General features: G+C 45.7%; 1 protein-coding gene across 1 annotated transcript in view; it reads left to right on the forward strand.

Moving 5' to 3' along the window:
• Dnah9 (dynein axonemal heavy chain 9) overlaps positions 1-16,139 on the forward strand; it is a 362,388-nt gene extending 346,249 nt beyond the window's left edge. The window contains exons 66-69 of the mRNA XM_087910517.1: positions 351-521; positions 6,523-6,705; positions 13,678-14,067; positions 15,677-16,139. Coding sequence (XP_087766643.1) covers positions 351-521; positions 6,523-6,705; positions 13,678-14,067; positions 15,677-15,904 — 972 coding nt within the window. The 3' untranslated portion in view covers positions 15,905-16,139. The remainder of the gene's footprint in view (positions 1-350; positions 522-6,522; positions 6,706-13,677; positions 14,068-15,676) is intronic.
• The last annotated feature ends 2,299 nt before the right edge of the window (positions 16,140-18,438 follow it).

Raw genomic sequence — 18,438 nt, forward strand, 5'->3', positions numbered from 1 at the left:
GCAAGATTCTTGGGCAGTCTATTCGTGGCTACTAGAACTAACCAGAGATGTGTTTAGGGGACACCGTGTTTTAAAATGTTTCAACTCCACCTTTTCTTGGGAGTGTGAGCCTTTCAGTTTACAGCCAGGTTGACTGCCACCTCTCTCCCAATCACATGCTTATTTTGTATGGGAGTCATGGGGAACTGGTCCGGTGTGAGAAGAGAATGACGGCTGGAGCAGACTGGGGGAAACTGCGCCCAGTGGGTGAAATATGCTGTGGTCCTCCACCAGAGTGTTGGTGCTGTGTCCCACAGAGGACCTTGAAGACAAGTTACTCACTCTTTGGCTGTTCTCACCCTTGGTTTCAGTATATCGATGCCGAGTTGCCCCCAGAGTCTCCCTACCTGTATGGCCTCCACCCGAATGCCGAGATCGGCTTTCTTACCCAGATATCAGAAAAGCTCTTCCGAACGGTGCTGGAGATGCAGCCTCGGGACCACCAAGCTGGAGATGGAGCCGGCATTACAAGGGAAGAAAAGGTGTGTGGTGGGTATTGCCTGAGATAGTTTGGGGACCCCCAAGGCTTGCAAAGAAGACGCCTTCTTCCACTAACAACATTAGCTAGCAGGTGACCTTGCTGGTTCAAAGTCAGGTTTCATTTAGCTAAGCTGCTGAAATGAGGGAAGCTCGGGACTGAGCAGGAAGCGCATGGGGGCGTTGATGCCAACTTCTGGATTTTTGTGCAAAGTAAAGAATGATGCTGTGGTTAGTTGCAAAACACCTTTCTACTCACCCACCAACCAGAGCCCATCTGGGAAGCCACACTTTTATCATGGTGAAGGACCTCCAGTCCCAGTGATAATGGACACTAATGCTTCAAGTGCAAAGCTTGAAGTTTCATGAAGCTAGAGAGAAATTAAAGCAGAAAACAAACTAGGGTGGCTGGCATATGGGTTTGAGAAGAACCAAAGGCAAAGTGGGGAGGGGAGCTTAACATGATGTTAGGGGAACAGAAGACTGGAGAATGGGCCACCAGTGTGAAATTTATTGATAATCTTTTTCTGAGACCAGTGAATTCTACTCAGAAGAGATGTGTGTCTGCAACCCACATCCACCCCACAGCACTGCCAGGTCTCTCTTACTCAGTGGCTCTCAACCTTCCTAATGCTGCGACCCTTCAATATAGTTCCTCATGTTGAGATAACCCCTAACCATAAAATTATTCCCTTGCTACTTCACATTAATGGTGCTACTGTTCTGAATTCTAATGTAAAGATTTGATGTGGGGACACCTATCCACAGGTTGAGAACCATTGCCCCAACTGGAGCCGCCATGGGGCTCACAAGGAAACAGCTTTGGAAGATTAGGGTAGAAAAGCTGGGTACTTACCAAAAACATTCATGCCTCAGGCGAGGACTGATCCTGGGAAAGCAAACTGATTGACACTGAGGGAGCTAGACTTTTGTTAAACGTTGGGAGTGGTATCCTTCAAACAGGAGTTAAAAAGTTATACTATGCCTAAGAAGGAACTAAGGGTTGGAAAGTCTAACTCTAAGGGGGATGGGTAAGCTCAGTGGTAGAGCACTTGCCTGGCATGTGCAAGGCCCCTAAGTTCAGTCTTCAGATGCCGGAAAAAAAGAAAAGGGAATTCTGAGTCTTAGGAAGTTGTTGGCTATTGACACATCTCTGTGACCAGAATACCCAATAGAGACAGCTTAGGAAGAGCTTGCTTTGGCTGATGGCTTCAGAGGGATTTCTGCTCCCACGGCATGGAAGGCAGTGCAGATAGAACAGCTCCGTCCATGGTGGGAGCATGGGATAGATATGTTCTTCATACTGGAATAGACTCTGAAGCAGAGAGAGCATGGTGAAGCATGAGGTGAAGAACAGACCCCAGTGGCCTTCTTTCGCCAGTTAGGCCCTACCTACTGCCCAGAGATCTGCAGCCTTCAAAACGAATCCATGGGGTACGTTTCAGATTCAAACTATGGCACAGGGTTAAACCCAGGAGTTGGTACACTAATGACTTTGATGTAAATGAGCACATTAATTAGCCTTTCCACAATTCCATGTGTAAGATAAAATCAGAGGATGAGGGAACACAGCGAAGTCACCCAGAAAGAAAAATGCCCCCATTTCTGCCCACAGCCAGGATGTGTAAGTAATAGACAGGAAAATTGAAGCAATGTTCAGCTCCCATCATGCATAGCATACATTCAGGTTATTGGGTGCACGTCCCATCATGCCTTGTCCCACTACTCAGCCACGGAATTGTTTTGCACTTGGTTCTTGTGTTCTCTGCAGGTCAGGAGAGCCAAAGCCAGAGCTCACCTTTTCACCCAGATTTTTGAAACCTTGACCCAAGTCTACAGATATTTTTTCACCTCCGTGAGGGCAAGCTGGAGTTCATGTGGCTAGCTGCTGTGAATCTGAAAGAAGGAGAGAAGGGCAAGGGTTGGGAAGACTGGGGAGGAGACAAACAGTGTCCACCATACTTTAACCCAAGTGGGTTTCTCTGAGGACGCTGTGGGCTCACTGGCCAACCTGGCCTAGAACTGCTGCTTGCTCTTGACCATTTTGGGCAAACAGATCTGCTAATAGCCAGGAGGAGGGCATCCTGTACATCCTCTGCTAAGACCACTATAACGAAACTCCACTACCTGGGTAACTTACACAAAGAAAGCCCTGTCCTCATATACCTACAAAAACTAGAGTCCCCATTAAGGTACAGTGGGTGTGACTGTCTCTGAGGCATCACTTCTTTCTTGCAGCGGCCACTTCCTCAACTGTGTCCTCATGTGGCCGTGTTTCCTTTCTTGTGTGTGCCCAAACCTCCTCTTCTTCACTAATAAGATTGGATTGGGGCCAACATTAAAGGTTCCTCCATTACCACATAATTTCCTCTATAAAGGTCTGCGTTCAAATCCAGTTATATTCTGAGATACTGAAGACTGGGGTTCAACATCCGAACCTAGAGGGGACTCTGATCAGCCAGAGCAGTGGTCTCCTCCAGTAGTGTTCTGGGGTGCAAGCCTTTCTCCCGTCTGCAATGATGAAGCAGTTTGATGCTCAAGGATATGATTTATTGGGACTGAAAAAAGCCATTTGGAGAAAAGTAAACCAGATTCCTCATACTTTGATGAAAGTATAGCTTAAATTTCTCACATATTTAAATGCAAAACAGGACAATCACAAATGCATTGTCTGACCTGTTGTAGGAGTCTCTTTATGAAGGTACTCGCAGAGACCTCAAAATCTAGGAACACAAAGATTGCCACTTGTGATGGGCTGAATTTCTCTAAGACCTAGAGAGATGGCTTACAAATTAAGTGCAGGAGAAGGGGAGGGAGTGGGAGCTGGATTGATATGTAAAGTGAAAAAAGATAGTTTTAGAAAAGTAAAATAGCTGGGCAGTGGTGGCGCACGCCTTTAATCCCAGCACTCAGGAGGCAGGTCTCAGTGAGTTCAAGGCCAGCCTGGTCTTCATAGCAAGTTTCAGGACAGCCAGGGCTACAAAGTGAGATACTGTCTCAATAAGTAAATAAATAAATAAAAGATCTCTAGGGACAGCTCTGTAGCTCAGTGGTAGAGTGCTTGACTAGCATGCATAAGACCCTGGTTCAGTCCCCAATACTGAGGGGGAGAAAAAGATTAGAAGACAAAGAAAGAAAGATAGATGTATATGTATATGTACATGTGTGTGTAGAGAAAGGGAGAGAGACTGATGGGCATGGTGGTGGGTGGGTGAGTTGATAAATGCATAAATGACAATTGTCAAGTGAATGTGACTGGCTGGCTGATGACTGAAAAGACAAAGTGTTCTGTACATTGAAGGAAATCTGCACGATCCAGTCAAATATTGGCAGCTTGACAGTATTTTCCTACTTATAAGAAGAGAAGATTCTAGAAGGTGTTTTTCTTGATATTTCTGGTAAATGTGTATCTACTTTCCCAAAGAGAAGAAAAAGCAAAGGTGTTGGCTTATGGAAATGAGGTAGACCTAATCCCTTGGAACCCACCTATCCCCTCTGAAGGACCCCTGGGGCTCCCTGAGCACAAGAGAGTCCTCCTTTGTCTGTGTCCAGCTCCTCCTCAGGCCTCCAAACCCCTTCTGACCTGATGAGAGGCAGGAAAGAACTCTGTGTCCCCATCCTCCTGTATTTTGGAGCAATGCCTCCCGACCATCTTTTCATCTCTTTGTGAGTCATCGCCAAATGGCCGCTCACTGATACAGAACTGTTTCTTCAATCCCACTCCAGAGACAGAAATATAATATAAACTTAGCCGTTTGTCTTCAGCCCTGGCAGCAGCTTTCAGGTACCATTAAGATTCTCTTCTACTTTTTGCTCTGACAGCAACCAGAGACCCATTTGGCACGGGGTGATAGGCTCTTGGTTTCTTTTTTTTCTACCATCAGCTCTTTTCCTGGGGAATGGATCGTGTGTTAGCAATTCAAGGCAAGGTGAATATTAATCACCCTTTACATTTATATAGTCCTGTAAAGCTTTCAGATGCTGTGACATCCATCAGCTCATTTGATTTGATCTTCAAGTCAACCCTGGGAGTTGGGGGGAGGGGAGCCAGTCAAGACTCTAGTGGATATGTTTATGGATGAAAACCTGAGATCTAACTGACTTGCTTGCATCCCATGAGAACTGAGCAAGGAGATGCTTGGGTGGATGACTGTGTCCAGAAAGATGAGGAGGAAATAATTTCTCGAAGGAGCTAGAGGCCTGCTGTTGGAGGAAGGGATGGAGATGTCAGAGCCGACAAAGCCCAGGCAGGTGCAAGCCTCTGGAGCTCAGTTCTTAGGACGTGGAAGGGCTGGCGCTCGCTCGCCTGCTCCCACTTTCCAGTTCCTTCTCGGCTACTCTGCTGCCCATATGGCTATTATGTATGCCCAGCTTCATTTGTCTTTCTCTGCTACCAAACCTCCTGGGTTTACTCATTTACTCCAAAAATGGCAGACTCAGCCTCCAAAGTGCTTGCCCCCAGATAACCCACAATCTCTGTACCTCAGTTCCAATTTTCTAGTAGAGAAATCCAGGTTATTCTGGCTCCCCTGGTCTAATAAGCTGATAGATAGTGTGGGAAAAGGGATTGTGGGAGTTTACGTGATAGATGGTCAGGCCTCTTTCACAAATAGAAAACCACATAGAAAACCTCCTGGAAATATAGAATAGAGGGAAGGGGGGAGTCCCCTCAATAGCCACACCCCTCCCTGTGGATACCAAAGTGTCAAATGCCTTTTATGTTGATGGCTTAGTAACTACATATAAGTTACACGCATCCTCTGGTATACTTTTATACAGTGCTGGGCCTCATACATGCTAGGCAAGTACTTTACTGAGATACAACCCATCCATTTCATATACCTTAAATCTCCCCTATATTAGTTATAATGTCTAAAGTTGTGCAAGCAGTTATACTGTTTATGGACTAATGACAAGGCATGTTTGGTTTTTGATGCATGGTTTGTTGGACCTAGGAAATGGGAACCACTGACTTGGAAGGCTGTGGATGTGTGCAAGGGCACACACACACACACACACACACACACACACACACGTTACAGGTGCTCATCACTGCAGCCTGTGTGACCTACAAGGGGCATCTTAGGTCAGAGTCTTATGGCTTTCCACTTTAGTTCCTGTGGCTAACTGGGTCAGCCTCTGAGTTTTTCAACCTCAATTCTTAGAAAGGTGTGTTTCTCTTTTTAAGCTGGTGACACAAGTCACAGAGCCTCTGGAGAGAAGTGTCCTGAGGTCACTTCTCAAACCTGGCCTAGCTGACTTAAGCAAGCAAATTGGAGTGTGATGAGAGGAGGGGCAGCAGGTGATTGGTGACTGTCATTTAGTGTCCATTACAGGAGGATGGAATCCCTTCATTTAAAAAAAAACAACTTTAATTTTTGAGAATTCCAGACAATGTATTTTGATCATATTCACCCCCCATTTCTTCCCCTAACTCCAGATTCAAAACTCTCATCTCCATACACCCTCAATCCATGTCTTTTTTTTTTCTTCAATAATCAACTCAGGGGTGGGAGCTGACTCCCTTAATCTTTTGCAACAACGACAGCTGCTATTGAGTTTAAAAATATAACAGTCCTATCATGTCCTGACGTTGCTTTGCTCAGGTCCTCACCAGCTTCTGGCTATTACAGTCTTCCTGCCCCCGATCCTGCAATGGCCCTGGTCCCTGCAGTGATACAGATGGCCCATGTGTGACTAAGCTCTCCACGGTCCCTTATCCTCGGAACTTTGACTGGTTTTTCAGTTTCTCTGCTAACCCTCATCTCCTGCACAGAGCAGCTTCTGTGCTGAGGCCGAAGAGCTACACTAATCTATAGGTAAAGAACTATGGATTTAGAAGACAGTTTGATACTATGTCCATTTAGCTGATTAATAAAGGTAGAAGCCTAATACCCCCGGAGCTTGTGAGGCCCCAACCATAGGGTTATTGCCCAGATTTACCATACCAGGCATGCATTTCCATGGAGTCCCTCCTTACCCCCATATTTTCTACCATGGGAACAGGTCAAGGCCCTTCTGGAAGAAATACTGGATCGGGTGACCGATGAGTTTAACATCCCAGAGCTCATGGCCAAGGTGGAGGAACGCACCCCCTACATTGTAGTTGCCTTCCAGGAGTGTGAGCGCATGAACATCCTCACCAGAGAGATCCGGCGCTCACTAAGAGAGCTGCACCTCGGTTTACAGGTGAGCAAGAGAAACGTTGTGAGAGGACATGGCTGCAACCCACAGGGACACAGTGACAGACACCAGGGGCCTGGGAGCTGAAGGGCAACTGTTCTGAAGCCATCTAAATGCTTGAAAGGTGTCGCTTCACAGAAGCCGGAGTCTAGCCCTGGGGACATCTGAAAGAATCAGCATAATGCTCGGTCCCTATTCAGTGGGTCTTCTACAAGTGGCATCTTTAGTAAAAGAGTTATCATCTCTGGCAGGCAGAACAGCTCAAAGATAGAGCTTGGCCAGCATACACAAGGTCCTGAGTTTGACCCCCAGTGTCTTAGATGTCTATTATCGAAAAAAAAAAAATGGCCTTGTAGCTGACAGTGAACACTCAGCTAGGCCCCCAAAAGTCAAGTCTGGATTCTGCTGGTGCTTCATGGGGTTACAAAATCACGGTCGTGTGTGTAAAAAAACAACTAAATTTTCTACACGTAGACACCTAAAAAAAGTACCAAGTAGCACAAAATCTACGGCTGTTTTAATTTTTTTCTTTTAATCTCCAATCTCCAACCCCCCCACACATGCACAATGTGAACAGAGGGAAATAATATAGCAGATGAAATGGGAATGCCCAGGCTATTGGGGACAGGCGGTGTTTGATGGCTTTAAAGCTCCGTGCCAGCATATAATCAGATAAATGCAAAATTCCACAGCAATCTCAAATGTACACCAGGCCCTTGCCTGTCATATTTTGCATCTCCAGTCCTGGGGAAGTAGGTATACAACAGCAATTATCTTGAATAGGTTTGCTGCAGTCATAACTTATTGACGCCATGCAATTTGGAGCAGGCTATTTACCCATTCGACTTCCAATTTGTTCCCTCATTTTTCTTCTAAGAACCTTCACTGTGGCTCTGTGTAGTCAATCATGGAGAATGCCTGTGCAGAGACAGAGAAGCAGTATGGAGTTTCACTCCTTTCAGTCTAGTTCCCACAATGTTGATTGATGGGCTCTGTGGGGAAGGATACAGAGATGCTGAAGAGGAGTCTTCCCTGCCTGGACAGCCTGATGAAAGGTGGGGTTCATAAACAGGCTAGAGGGGGAAGCAGGTAAAGACCGTGAGATCAGGGTAGGCGGCACAGAGAAACCTTTGAGGAAAGATAGATAGGGACAGTTGGAGACAAAAGGACAGGGCTGCTAAGGATCAGAGCAGAGGACCCAGAGCCTGCTCCAGGAGTTCACCTAGACAAAGAATAGTGTAAGTAAGGTGACCTTCTAGAAGGTGATATAATGACCTAGAAGTAGTGAGCAGCCTGCATGACCTAGAGGGTAGTATCCAATCAGAATCCTCTCAAGGAAACAGTTTCATGAGGACAGTCCCGGGTAGCCTGGTCATCAGACTCTCAACACATTCTTACATCTCTATCTCCGTCCACCGGTCCTACTGTCCTCCATGATGACTTCAAGGTGAAGTCTGTAAGCAGTGCCAGAGGACCCTGGGAGTGAGTGAAGCTTCTAAAGCACAGCATGAAAGACGAAAAGCAGAGAATGTCCCCCAGGCAAAAGGACGCAGAGTTCAGAGCAGGAAAAGCAGCAGCTACAACAGGAGGCTGCCAGGACATAGAGCACACCAGCACCTGCTAGATGGGCCACTGGGGAAGTCGGCTTCCAGGCTTGGGGGGGGGGGGGGTCTTAGGTGATCTGCTGACCTTTCCCCTTTGTCCTTTGCTTCTCTTCAGCAGTCATGTCCCCACTCAAGGCTGCTGCTGGTTTGGTGTAGGAAAAAGAGGCCATCTCCAATCCCCCAGCACATAAGACAAGCCATAAGCCACCAAGGCACCAGAGTTACAAACGCCTAACCCTTTGAGTCATTAGCCAAACACTCTTAGCCTTTGTGATAAAAATGAACTGACTGACTGTAAAAACCACATGCCCAGAAAGTCCTAGCTGAGCTGCCAGATACAGCCTGTAAGCCTGGAGCGTCTCAAAGCACACAGAATGTGGGTAGGGACGAAATCTGGGGGAAAGCCAGCCGGCCACAGACGTGGTCCACAAAGAGGATTTCTCTCGGGAACTCACCACTGTTAGACATCTGGCTCTTGGCCTCCCTAGGTGTTCTCATTCTCATTAGCCAGATGCACAAAAGCCTGATCTACAAAATTCTTAAATGGTGGTTCATCTTTTTCCCACTCTTTGTAATTTTCAAAGAAACACATACAATAGATTATTTAGCAGATTCTCTTCCTACAGGGGAAAACAGGAAAATCCAAGTTTTTAGACTTGTCCAGTACAGCAGACACTAATGTAAATGACGCATCAAATTTCAAAGAACGAAGACCAAAAACTACAAAATGTCATTAATAATTTACATTGATTGTATATTCAAATATTTGGTATACTGCATTACAAGAAACATTAGAGAAATTAAACTTACCTGTTTCGTGCTTTGAAATGCAGCTGGCAGAAAACCTCAGAGCCCCCCTGGGTCCCATTTCATTTGGCTAGCCTGACATCTGGGCACATCTGGAACTTCTCGTTATTCAAATGATGGATGGCCTTGGCTTTTTCCACTATGCTTTAGTTTTTCTAAATTCGTGAAATGTTCAGATGCAAAGGCTGGCTCTGGATCTTGAGCCTGCTCACTATGTTGACCTTCAGATCAAACTGTAAGGGGCATCATGTTCTGGTCCTCTGAATCATCACCCATTCAGCATCTACCCAGGGCTGATACCTTTGGCTACCTTGTTCTCTACCAGAGACTAAAATGAGTTAGCCACTATGGAAGATATGGGACTCTTATTCTACTTCCTGGTGATTTATATTAATGAAAACTAGTGCCAGGGTAATGATGTGTGTGTGTGTGTGCATGTGCGTGTGTGTGTATATATACATAAATGTGTGTGTGTGTGTATATACATAAATGTGTGTGTGTGTGTGCGCGTGTGCGTGTATATATACATAAATGTGTGTGTGTGTGTATATATACATAAATGTGTGTGTGTGCATGTGCGTGTGTATATATATACATAAATGTGTGTGTGTGTGCATGTGCGTGTGTGTGTATACATAAATGTATGTGTGTGTGTGTGTGTGTGTGTGTGTGTGTGTGTGTGTGTGTGCATGCACGAATGCCAGCAATCCCGTGCTCTTGGGAGGTGAAATTACAAATTCCAGACCAGCCTTAACTATGTAGTGAAACTGTTTTCCACCACTAAGGGTTGGAGTAGTTCAGTGGTAGTGCTTACCTAGAATGATGAAGGCATCAGATTCAAGCCCCAGCATAAGGTCGGAGAAAGATAGTTACAAAAAGCATTTTCCTGAGAAGAATGGTCTGACCCTGACCCTCAGCATAGGGTGTGGCATGAAGCCCTCAAGGGAGTGTTATCCCCAGCCTGTCCTCTGTGGGCTGAATGCTGCTGTTACCATGTGACCACAGCCTGGCTACTGATGACCTTCCAAAGGGAAGTTTCTGGTCTCTATGCCCTCTTTCTTGGCTTTGGACTAACCGCAGCCTATGAATCTAGCTTCTAACACATTGTGACTCAAAGGAATAAAGGCCTATAGGAAAAATCAGGTTTCCATTCTACTGCACTAAAAGAAAGTTGTGAAGGCGCTTATGTGGGATGGATGGATCAAATGGGTAAGGTCACAGACAAGCAGCCTTCGTACCTGGGAAAGGTGCTACACGGACTGAAGTGTGTCCCTTGGCCCTGGCACACAAGGCTGCTAAATAGATGGAAGAGTCAGATTTGTAAGTTTTCTTTTCGCTGACCCACCCTGTGAGCAGGCGGGCTTAGATATTAACAGTGCTGCTCAGATCCAGGCCAGGAAATTAGGAAACCATTTTCTTCATTGTATAATTTTTAAGAAAAGCTGGAATAAGGGTTGCTGCAGGCTCATCCTGAAGAGCACATGCTGCTCTGCAGAGGACCCCAGTTTGGGTCTCAGCGCCTCTGGCAGGCTATAACTACCGTACCAGAGAAGCTAACACCTTTCGGCCTCAGCAGTAGTACAAACTTAGACACATTTGCACACAAAATTAAAAAGATGAAGAATATTTTTAAAGTGGGGGGGGGCTGGTGTCCAGAGTTTGACCATAGACTCTACCTATCCCTCTATGTCCATCTGGCAAAATCTTAGGACAGGCTGGCATGGAGACCGCCAGTGCTGTATTCCCCTAGGCCTCAGAAGGTAACGCAGGTACACTCGGTGAATCCAGGAAGGACACTGTTGCCTCCAGCTACTTAAAAGACCAACCCTTTCTGCTTCTACTCAAGGGAATGAAAATGCCTGCATTCAGAAACCAAACTACAAGGCGGCTCTGCTTCCTCGGTGGTTCTTGCTTCTGCAGTAAAGTGGGGAAGCCTAGGAGGCAGTACATTCTTTCCGTTTCTCTTGCTTGTGCATTCGGTTAGTCATTGTAAATGATATTACAAGCGGATGTGAGAAAAATGTAAGGGAATTAAGTTACATATTTTATGTTTATTGGCTGTCAAAGGGAGTTTAGATTTCTGAAAGGTTCTAAATTAAGTATTGCATTTTAAAAAAAAATAGACCTTAGTTTACTAGCATAGTATTTAAGTGCATAGCAATTACAGATTCACATCCGGCCAGCCCCACCACACAAAATACTCCTAGCACCCCCCAAAGTTTACATTTATTACAACTGACGAATGCAGTGACATACCAGAGTCCACAGTTTGCTTGGGGATCTCTCGTAGTGTTGCCCTTCCTATGGGTTTGGACAAATACATCTAAGCACAAAGCCACAATCATAGGTACATGGTGCATAGTTTCGCCGCTGTTCACATCTGTCAGGGAGGTCTGTTTATGTGGGTGGAGGGGGTACATACACACATGCATATGGAGACCACAGGTCAACCATGAATGGTGTTGTTCCTTAGGAGCCATCCATCTTATCTGGGTCACTCATTGACCTGGAACTTACCAATTAGACAGGGCTAGATGGCCAGTGAGCTCTCCCTCTCCTCAGCACTGGGACTAAAAGGCACCTACCATCATGCCTGACCGGTTTTGGGTTTTGTTTGTTTTGTTTTGTTTTGTTTATTTTGCAGGGAATCTGGAGGATAGATCTCAGGTCCTCATGCTTGCCTGGCAAACATTTTTGCCAACTAAGTTAAGCTATTTCCCTAGACCATGACACTTATTTTAATAGTAAGCACACCATTTCTTATAACGAAACTCAGACTTGGTTTCAGGCTTCACTGAATCCTGGTAAGAGTATTGCTGATAACCAGAAACAAAGGACTTCTCTTCACAAGCAAAGGGCAGGTGCTGTCTCAAGTCTCAAAGGACGGACGGATGAACTTGTCTCACTACAGTCCTCAGAGTAGAACCAGGGCGTTTTCATCGTACTTCACCACTACTGACAGTCTGTGTCCTAAAGATCTATGAATCCTGTTGCAGGGGTTGCAGTATGGAACAAATCTAAGACTTCCCCACGTACAGTCAATAACTTCCATAGATAAACTCAAACTTGATAAGACCCAGAACAGTTTTATGGAGTAGCAAGCTTAGCCCTATCATTTCCCAGGCGTGGTGGTGGACAACTGCAATCCCAGCACTTGGGAGACAGAAGGAATGTGAGTTGGAGATCAGCTGCGGTTATGAAACTTTTTACACAAACGTGGATGAGCATTTCTCATTTATTCTTTTTCTTGATAGCTCTGTGGTACTTCGTTGGTTTCTTTTTTTTTTTGTTTTTTTTTGTAATAATCTATTATTTTGTATATATCCTTTTAACCACATTGGCAAGCAAATGGTAACATTATAGGCACATTAAGTTTTTTGCTGTTGTTGTTTTGGTTTGTCGAGACAGGGCTTCTCTTTGTAGCCCTGGCTGTCCTGGAACTCACTCTATAGACAAGGCTGGCCTCAAACTCAGAGAGATCTGCCTGCCTCTGCATCCTGAGTGCTGAAATTAAAGGCACGTGCCACCCCGACCAGCTTAAAACTTTTCTTTTTTTAAAACTGTAACATAGACGGTTTGTAACATGCCCTGGAAAAGGTGCATACATTCTATATTTTCCATCACTGGGAAACGTAGCCTTCCCATCTACGGGGAGTACTCTGAGAATCCAACTTAATACCCAGGCTCATTATCCTCTGCCTCTCTGCTGTGCTCTGCCCCTGCCTTTCCTTGGCCCCTTCACTCATGCTGAGTTCACAAATGCTCTTGGAATCCAGGAGAGCCAGCTTACATTCATCCTTCCCCTTTCATAAACGGGGACTTCCCACTGAAGATCAGCCCTGCTCTGCCCCTTTCGCTGCCACCTGACTTCTTTATCCTCACTTGGAATGCGACAGTAAATCCAATCGAATGGCCTGAGTGTTGAAGCCTCTATGCCTGTCAGGACACGTGTAGCTACTGGGCACATAAAATGCAGCCAACAGGACTTAAGAAGTGTGAGCACGTAAAAAGTTTGCTAAATTTGCCAGACCTATTGTGGGAGCAGTCAGCACCTAGGCGCAGTAATTCCAGTAGGAATGCAGCTTGTAGAAGGAATGGTGGGCCTGCTTTTCATCCCCGCCCAGCTCCTGGCCACCTGGCTAGCTTTACCCGAAATAATTACACAGAAACTGTATTCATTCAAACACTGCCTGTCCCATTATCTGTAGCCTCTTATTGGCTAACTCTTACATATTGATCTAACCCATTTCTAATAATCTGTGTAGCACCACGAGGTGGTGGCTTACCCGGAAGAATCTTAACCTGTGTCCATCTTGGAGAGGAGAGCTATAGCATCTAACTCACTTCCCTTCTTCCCAGCATTCTGTTCTGTCTTCCCCGCCAACCTATATTCTGACCTATCAGGCCAAGCAGTTTTCTTTATTAATTAACCAATGAAACAATAGATAGATAGAAGACCCACCTATATCAGCAGCTCATGCACCTGTGCTGCCCCAGTCTGATGGAGCAGAGGTCAGTGCTTCCTGAGACATCTGCCTCCTTACTTTGTCCTACTCTTGGTCTTTAGGGGGAGCTGACCATGACCAGCGAGATGGAAAACTTACAGAATGCCCTGTACCTAGATGTGGTCCCAGAACCCTGGGCCAGGCGAGCCTACCCTTCCACGGCAGGTCTTGCAGCCTGGTTTCTGGATCTGCTTAACAGAATCAAAGAGCTGGAGGCCTGGACAGGCGACTTCTCGATGCCCTCAACTGTGTGGTTAACAGGCTTCTTCAACCCCCAATCTTTCCTGACTGCCATTATGCAGTCCATGGCCCGCAAGAATGAATGGCCACTAGACCAGATGGCCCTGCAATGCGATGTGACAAAGAAGAACAGAGAGGAGTTCCGGAGCCCTCCTCGGGAAGGGGCCTACATCTATGGCCTCTTCATGGAAGGTGCCTGCTGGGACACACAGGTATGTACAGTCTGGGGACGGGACAAGTCAAAGGAACCTTGGGGCAAGCTGGGTGACATGCACAGTGACTCCCCAGTGCAGTGCTTTGGAATCTTTAGACCAAGGTGCACTTTCTCTCGAGACCATTTTTACCCAGCCAAGAATGGCACAAGAGCATGGGCTCTGAAGAGGGAGGAGAGTGTACTCCTCTCTCTACCGCTGCATCTGACACGGGATCACCATTTACTAACCACGTGGCTGTGGACGCCCATTCACCAAACTGCTACGTGGGAGAACAGCCGTTGTGAAAATCAAACAGGTTACCGTGTAAGAGGATTGGACTGCGTCTGGCACACGGACAGCTGATGATGCCCCAGTACTGATGAAAAGTGGCAATGGGGCCCTGCATTTCTGGAGTGACGGACCCAATCTGAAATTAGAATGTTATTAATCTCCAGGAACTCTGACTCATATGCTTTAAAAGGGCTGGCGTTATGGTGTTAAAAACAAACAGTCTGAGCTTGCCCTGCTCCTCCTCAGCATGTACATTCTGCCCTGAGGACCAATGAGAGCCCCACAGTTCCTGAGTTCTGTCACACACCATGCCTCCCATCAGCCTCAGAGAGCTAGAAAGACAAATCATTTCGGTGCATTTCATGAAAACAAACCAGATTATTCTGTCCATAACAAAAGCGGTCAGGGTCACATGGGCACAGGGGTCAGCGTTCCCAATGGACACTGTGAAGCATTCAGTGCCATGTGTGGGCCAGCAGTTGGGAAAGCAACAGGTTAAATAGTTAAATATTTTCTGAACTCTATAAAAATCTGGTCTTCAGTGTACTTGTTGCAAGTCCAAATCTATTTGACTAGGGACTCTTTCGTTCCTGAGAAAGTTTCTTAGAATCAGTAGAAACTTTATAGCCAACTAGACTGTGGTGCTAGATAATCCTATCAAGGCATCTCAGAAGACAGACAGTCCCACCTGAAAAGTTACAAACTGGTGAACACTCTTCCTGTTCCCAGTTAAAAAAACAATGAGCCTCCTTGCAAAAAGTTGAAATGCTCTACAGGTGATATGACCACATGATGAAACTCCAAAGAGGTAGCGCAACTGGACCCAGCTCTAACTAATCTCAAAACTGAAAGCATCAGCTGGCAGAAATTGTGCTGCCTTCCCCACCAGATCTCTAGCACCTAGCATGACATCTGTCAAATACTTGTTCTTTATATTCTAAGGAAAGGGATGCATGAAAAAGTATAAAAGAGAGGGAATCTACCTGGAGACAGATCAGTCTATACTTTCAGAGTTTTACAACAGCAACTGACTTAAAGCCAGTTGTGGTATCACATGCTTATAATCCCAGCACTCGGGAAGCTAAGGCAGGAGGCTCGTGAGTTTGGGTACAGCTTTGGCTACACAGCAACACCTCCCTCTCAAAGGAACAAAAAAACACTGACTTATGCTGAACAAATAGAAATTTTTAGAGTATGAGATAGTTTGCACAGTGGGTTAATGGGAGACCCTGAAGAATGAGCAGGATTGAGGGCGGGATGTCTGTCTCTCGCAGAAGCAAGGCTAGCTGGCTGAGCTCCGGCACTGAAGCGGCTCTATTCGCATTCTTGTTCTCAGGCCGGGATCATTACAGAGGCAAAGCTGAAGGACCTGACACCCCCCATGCCTGTCATGTTCCTCAAGGCCATTCCAGCAGATAAACAAGATTGCCGAAGTGCCTACGCTTGCCCTGTGTACAAGACTTGTCAGCGGGGACCCACCTTCGTGTGGACTTTCCACCTGAAGACTAAAGAAAACCCATCCAAGTGGGTTCTAGCTGGGGTTGCCCTGCTTCTCCAGATTTAGCATCCTGACGAGCCCTTGGGAGAGTGAAGGAGGGTGGCTGGAGGCTCCCTGACAGGAAAGTGGGAGAGAGGTAACAGCAGATTTTTAGGAATAAATCATAGGCACTAACCTTCTGCAGAATTTCTCTGGGGGATTCAGGGTGCCTGCAGTGAGGCTGAGATGGAGAGTCGGCCCAGGAATAATGGGAGAACTCTGTATTAGTGAATTTTTTCTAATAAAATGATTTATTCTTCAACTCCTCTAAGAATTATTGAGTCATAAATAATGGTGAAGAGACCAAGAGAATCAAGCCAGGAATGAACTCTGATCCTGTTAGACAGAGCAGTCCTGGACTCGGTGCTCTCAGAGCCTCAAGCGCATAGGCAGTGCCCATCAGTCAGAATTTCCATCATTACTGTTTGAGAAGCATTAATATTTCTCTGTAGGGAGTCTGAGAATAAGTACTCAAAGCTTCGCAAGCCAGGCTTGGCTAGAAACCTTCTATGTGGTCACTGTAGCCCAAAGCAGCCTAGACAACAGGTAAACAAGTGGGTGTGGCTTCGAAGACTCACAAATGCCTCTACTGAAGCAGCTGTTACATGGTACCTGTCAGTGACCTGTGATTCAGTTATACATCTGTGAAATGTTTTTACTTACTGTCTGATGAGGACACAACTGTGAACACGGAAGTAGATCCTGCTAGCGCTGCTCTGAACACTACTTATGGGAGACCCAAGGAGAAACTTCTCCCATAAAGCTACTCACCTGAAACTTTCCACATTTCCCACTGTGGAGATACCCACTAGAAACCAAAGGGTTTCCACACAGCTCTGCTAGGTGACTTTGGTAAGCAAGGTCAGGGTGTGCAGGGAGGCTCTTCCTTCACACCCTGGCAGCAGGTTACTTCTGATAGGGGTTCACCAATTAGAGCAGACACCAGAAGCCCCTGGAGGACTTGTTAAAGCAAAGATAAGTCTCCTGCCCTGCACAATTCTGACTAGACTTGATAAGGTTTAAGAAAGAAATGGAAGAGGGGGAGCTTCTCTAGGAACGAGGGAAGGAGGTAAACCCCAAAGATGAAGGGAAGTAGATAAAACAATAAGGATGTCTGAAAAAGCCACAAGGAATCATATTATTATCAAAGACACCTATTAATACACACATAAATATGCATTTATAGTTTTGATAAACTTTTCTCATCTGAACTACAATGCTTCCTCCAAGAGTCAAAGACTAAGAGAAAGCCCAACACCAAACACGAGAAGCTGTCTTTTGAGCTGTTGGCAAGGGCTACCCAAAAGACTCCCAAACAGCCTATTGCTGTTGCTCTTGGTTACCCCAGAGGTGGAAAGGTAAGTTCCTATTGTTGAAGACACCATGCACTGCAGAAATAGGATGCAAAGACCGCTAAACTGTAACTGACCCAAATACCCCATTCCTGAGAACTAACTTTCATGGTACCATAAGGCACCATGCAAGCTTCCAAAGAGGCAACCAACAGTCCTACTTGGCTACGACACCTGAGACACATCAACAACCAGCATGGCACAATAACCCTATGGGTGTAGTAGTGGCAATGCATACTTTGGCAGTAACCAACAGCCCTCTAACTGGACTTAGGAATTGCTCAATCAGAGAGAGACTAGATAACTACTAACTACTCAGTGCTAGTGAAGTCATGGTCACTGAAGGAGAATCTACAACCAGTAACTTACTAAACCAGAATAATCCTTAATAACAATCTATATAGTTGTCCTTATACTCACAGATAAGCATAGTCTTCACCCCTCATCAAGGAAACTTCTTTGCAACTGTCCATGACCACTACAGAAAACCACAGGCAAAGGACTGAATTGTGGAGCCCAGTCCCAACGGATATATCTATAAAACACTCCCACACCTGAGGCTCAGGGAACATTGCGTAGAGGGAGTGAAAAAATTTTAAGAGCCAGATCAGGGAGTTGCTGTGAGACTGTGTCTCTTAGAAATGTCAGAAACTATACCTATAAAGTCTCACTAATGACTGCCCAAATGCGAGCTAAACAAGGATACCAAAAACCATGCCAAACTAGAAGGGGAGAAGTCCACAGCACCTCAACCTTGAAGAACTACACGCACCTGAGGAACTACAGGACAAATGGGCAATTTAGACATGTATGTTAATAAAGTCCTAGGTAGTATTAAAAACTAGATCAATACTATTTATTTCTTCCTAATGCCCTGCAGGCAAAATAAGGAAATAAAGAACATTCTAAAAACATAAAGTACTCTAGCAAAAATAATAGGCCAAGAAGGATGCCAGGATAAAGAGGGGACACTTGGGTCATCTGACCAAGTGGAAGTCAGCCTCCAACAAGGCTGCTTACAAACAGAATTACCTGAGATAGAGGTATGCCCAGCATGGACCGTTCACTTACTTTCTAGTTACTTTTTTGCTACATACAAATCTGATAGGTTCCTACGGGCTGGTCCTAGAGCTCAACTCCCAAGGGCATTGCTCTATGAAAACGGTATGCTCAGAACTGATAGCCGGCACACAGTGAACACAGCAGATA

Source organism: Myodes glareolus, chromosome 9, assembly GCF_982192425.1.
Source record: "Myodes glareolus chromosome 9, mMyoGla1.1, whole genome shotgun sequence".
NCBI lineage: Eukaryota > Metazoa > Chordata > Mammalia > Rodentia > Cricetidae > Myodes > Myodes glareolus.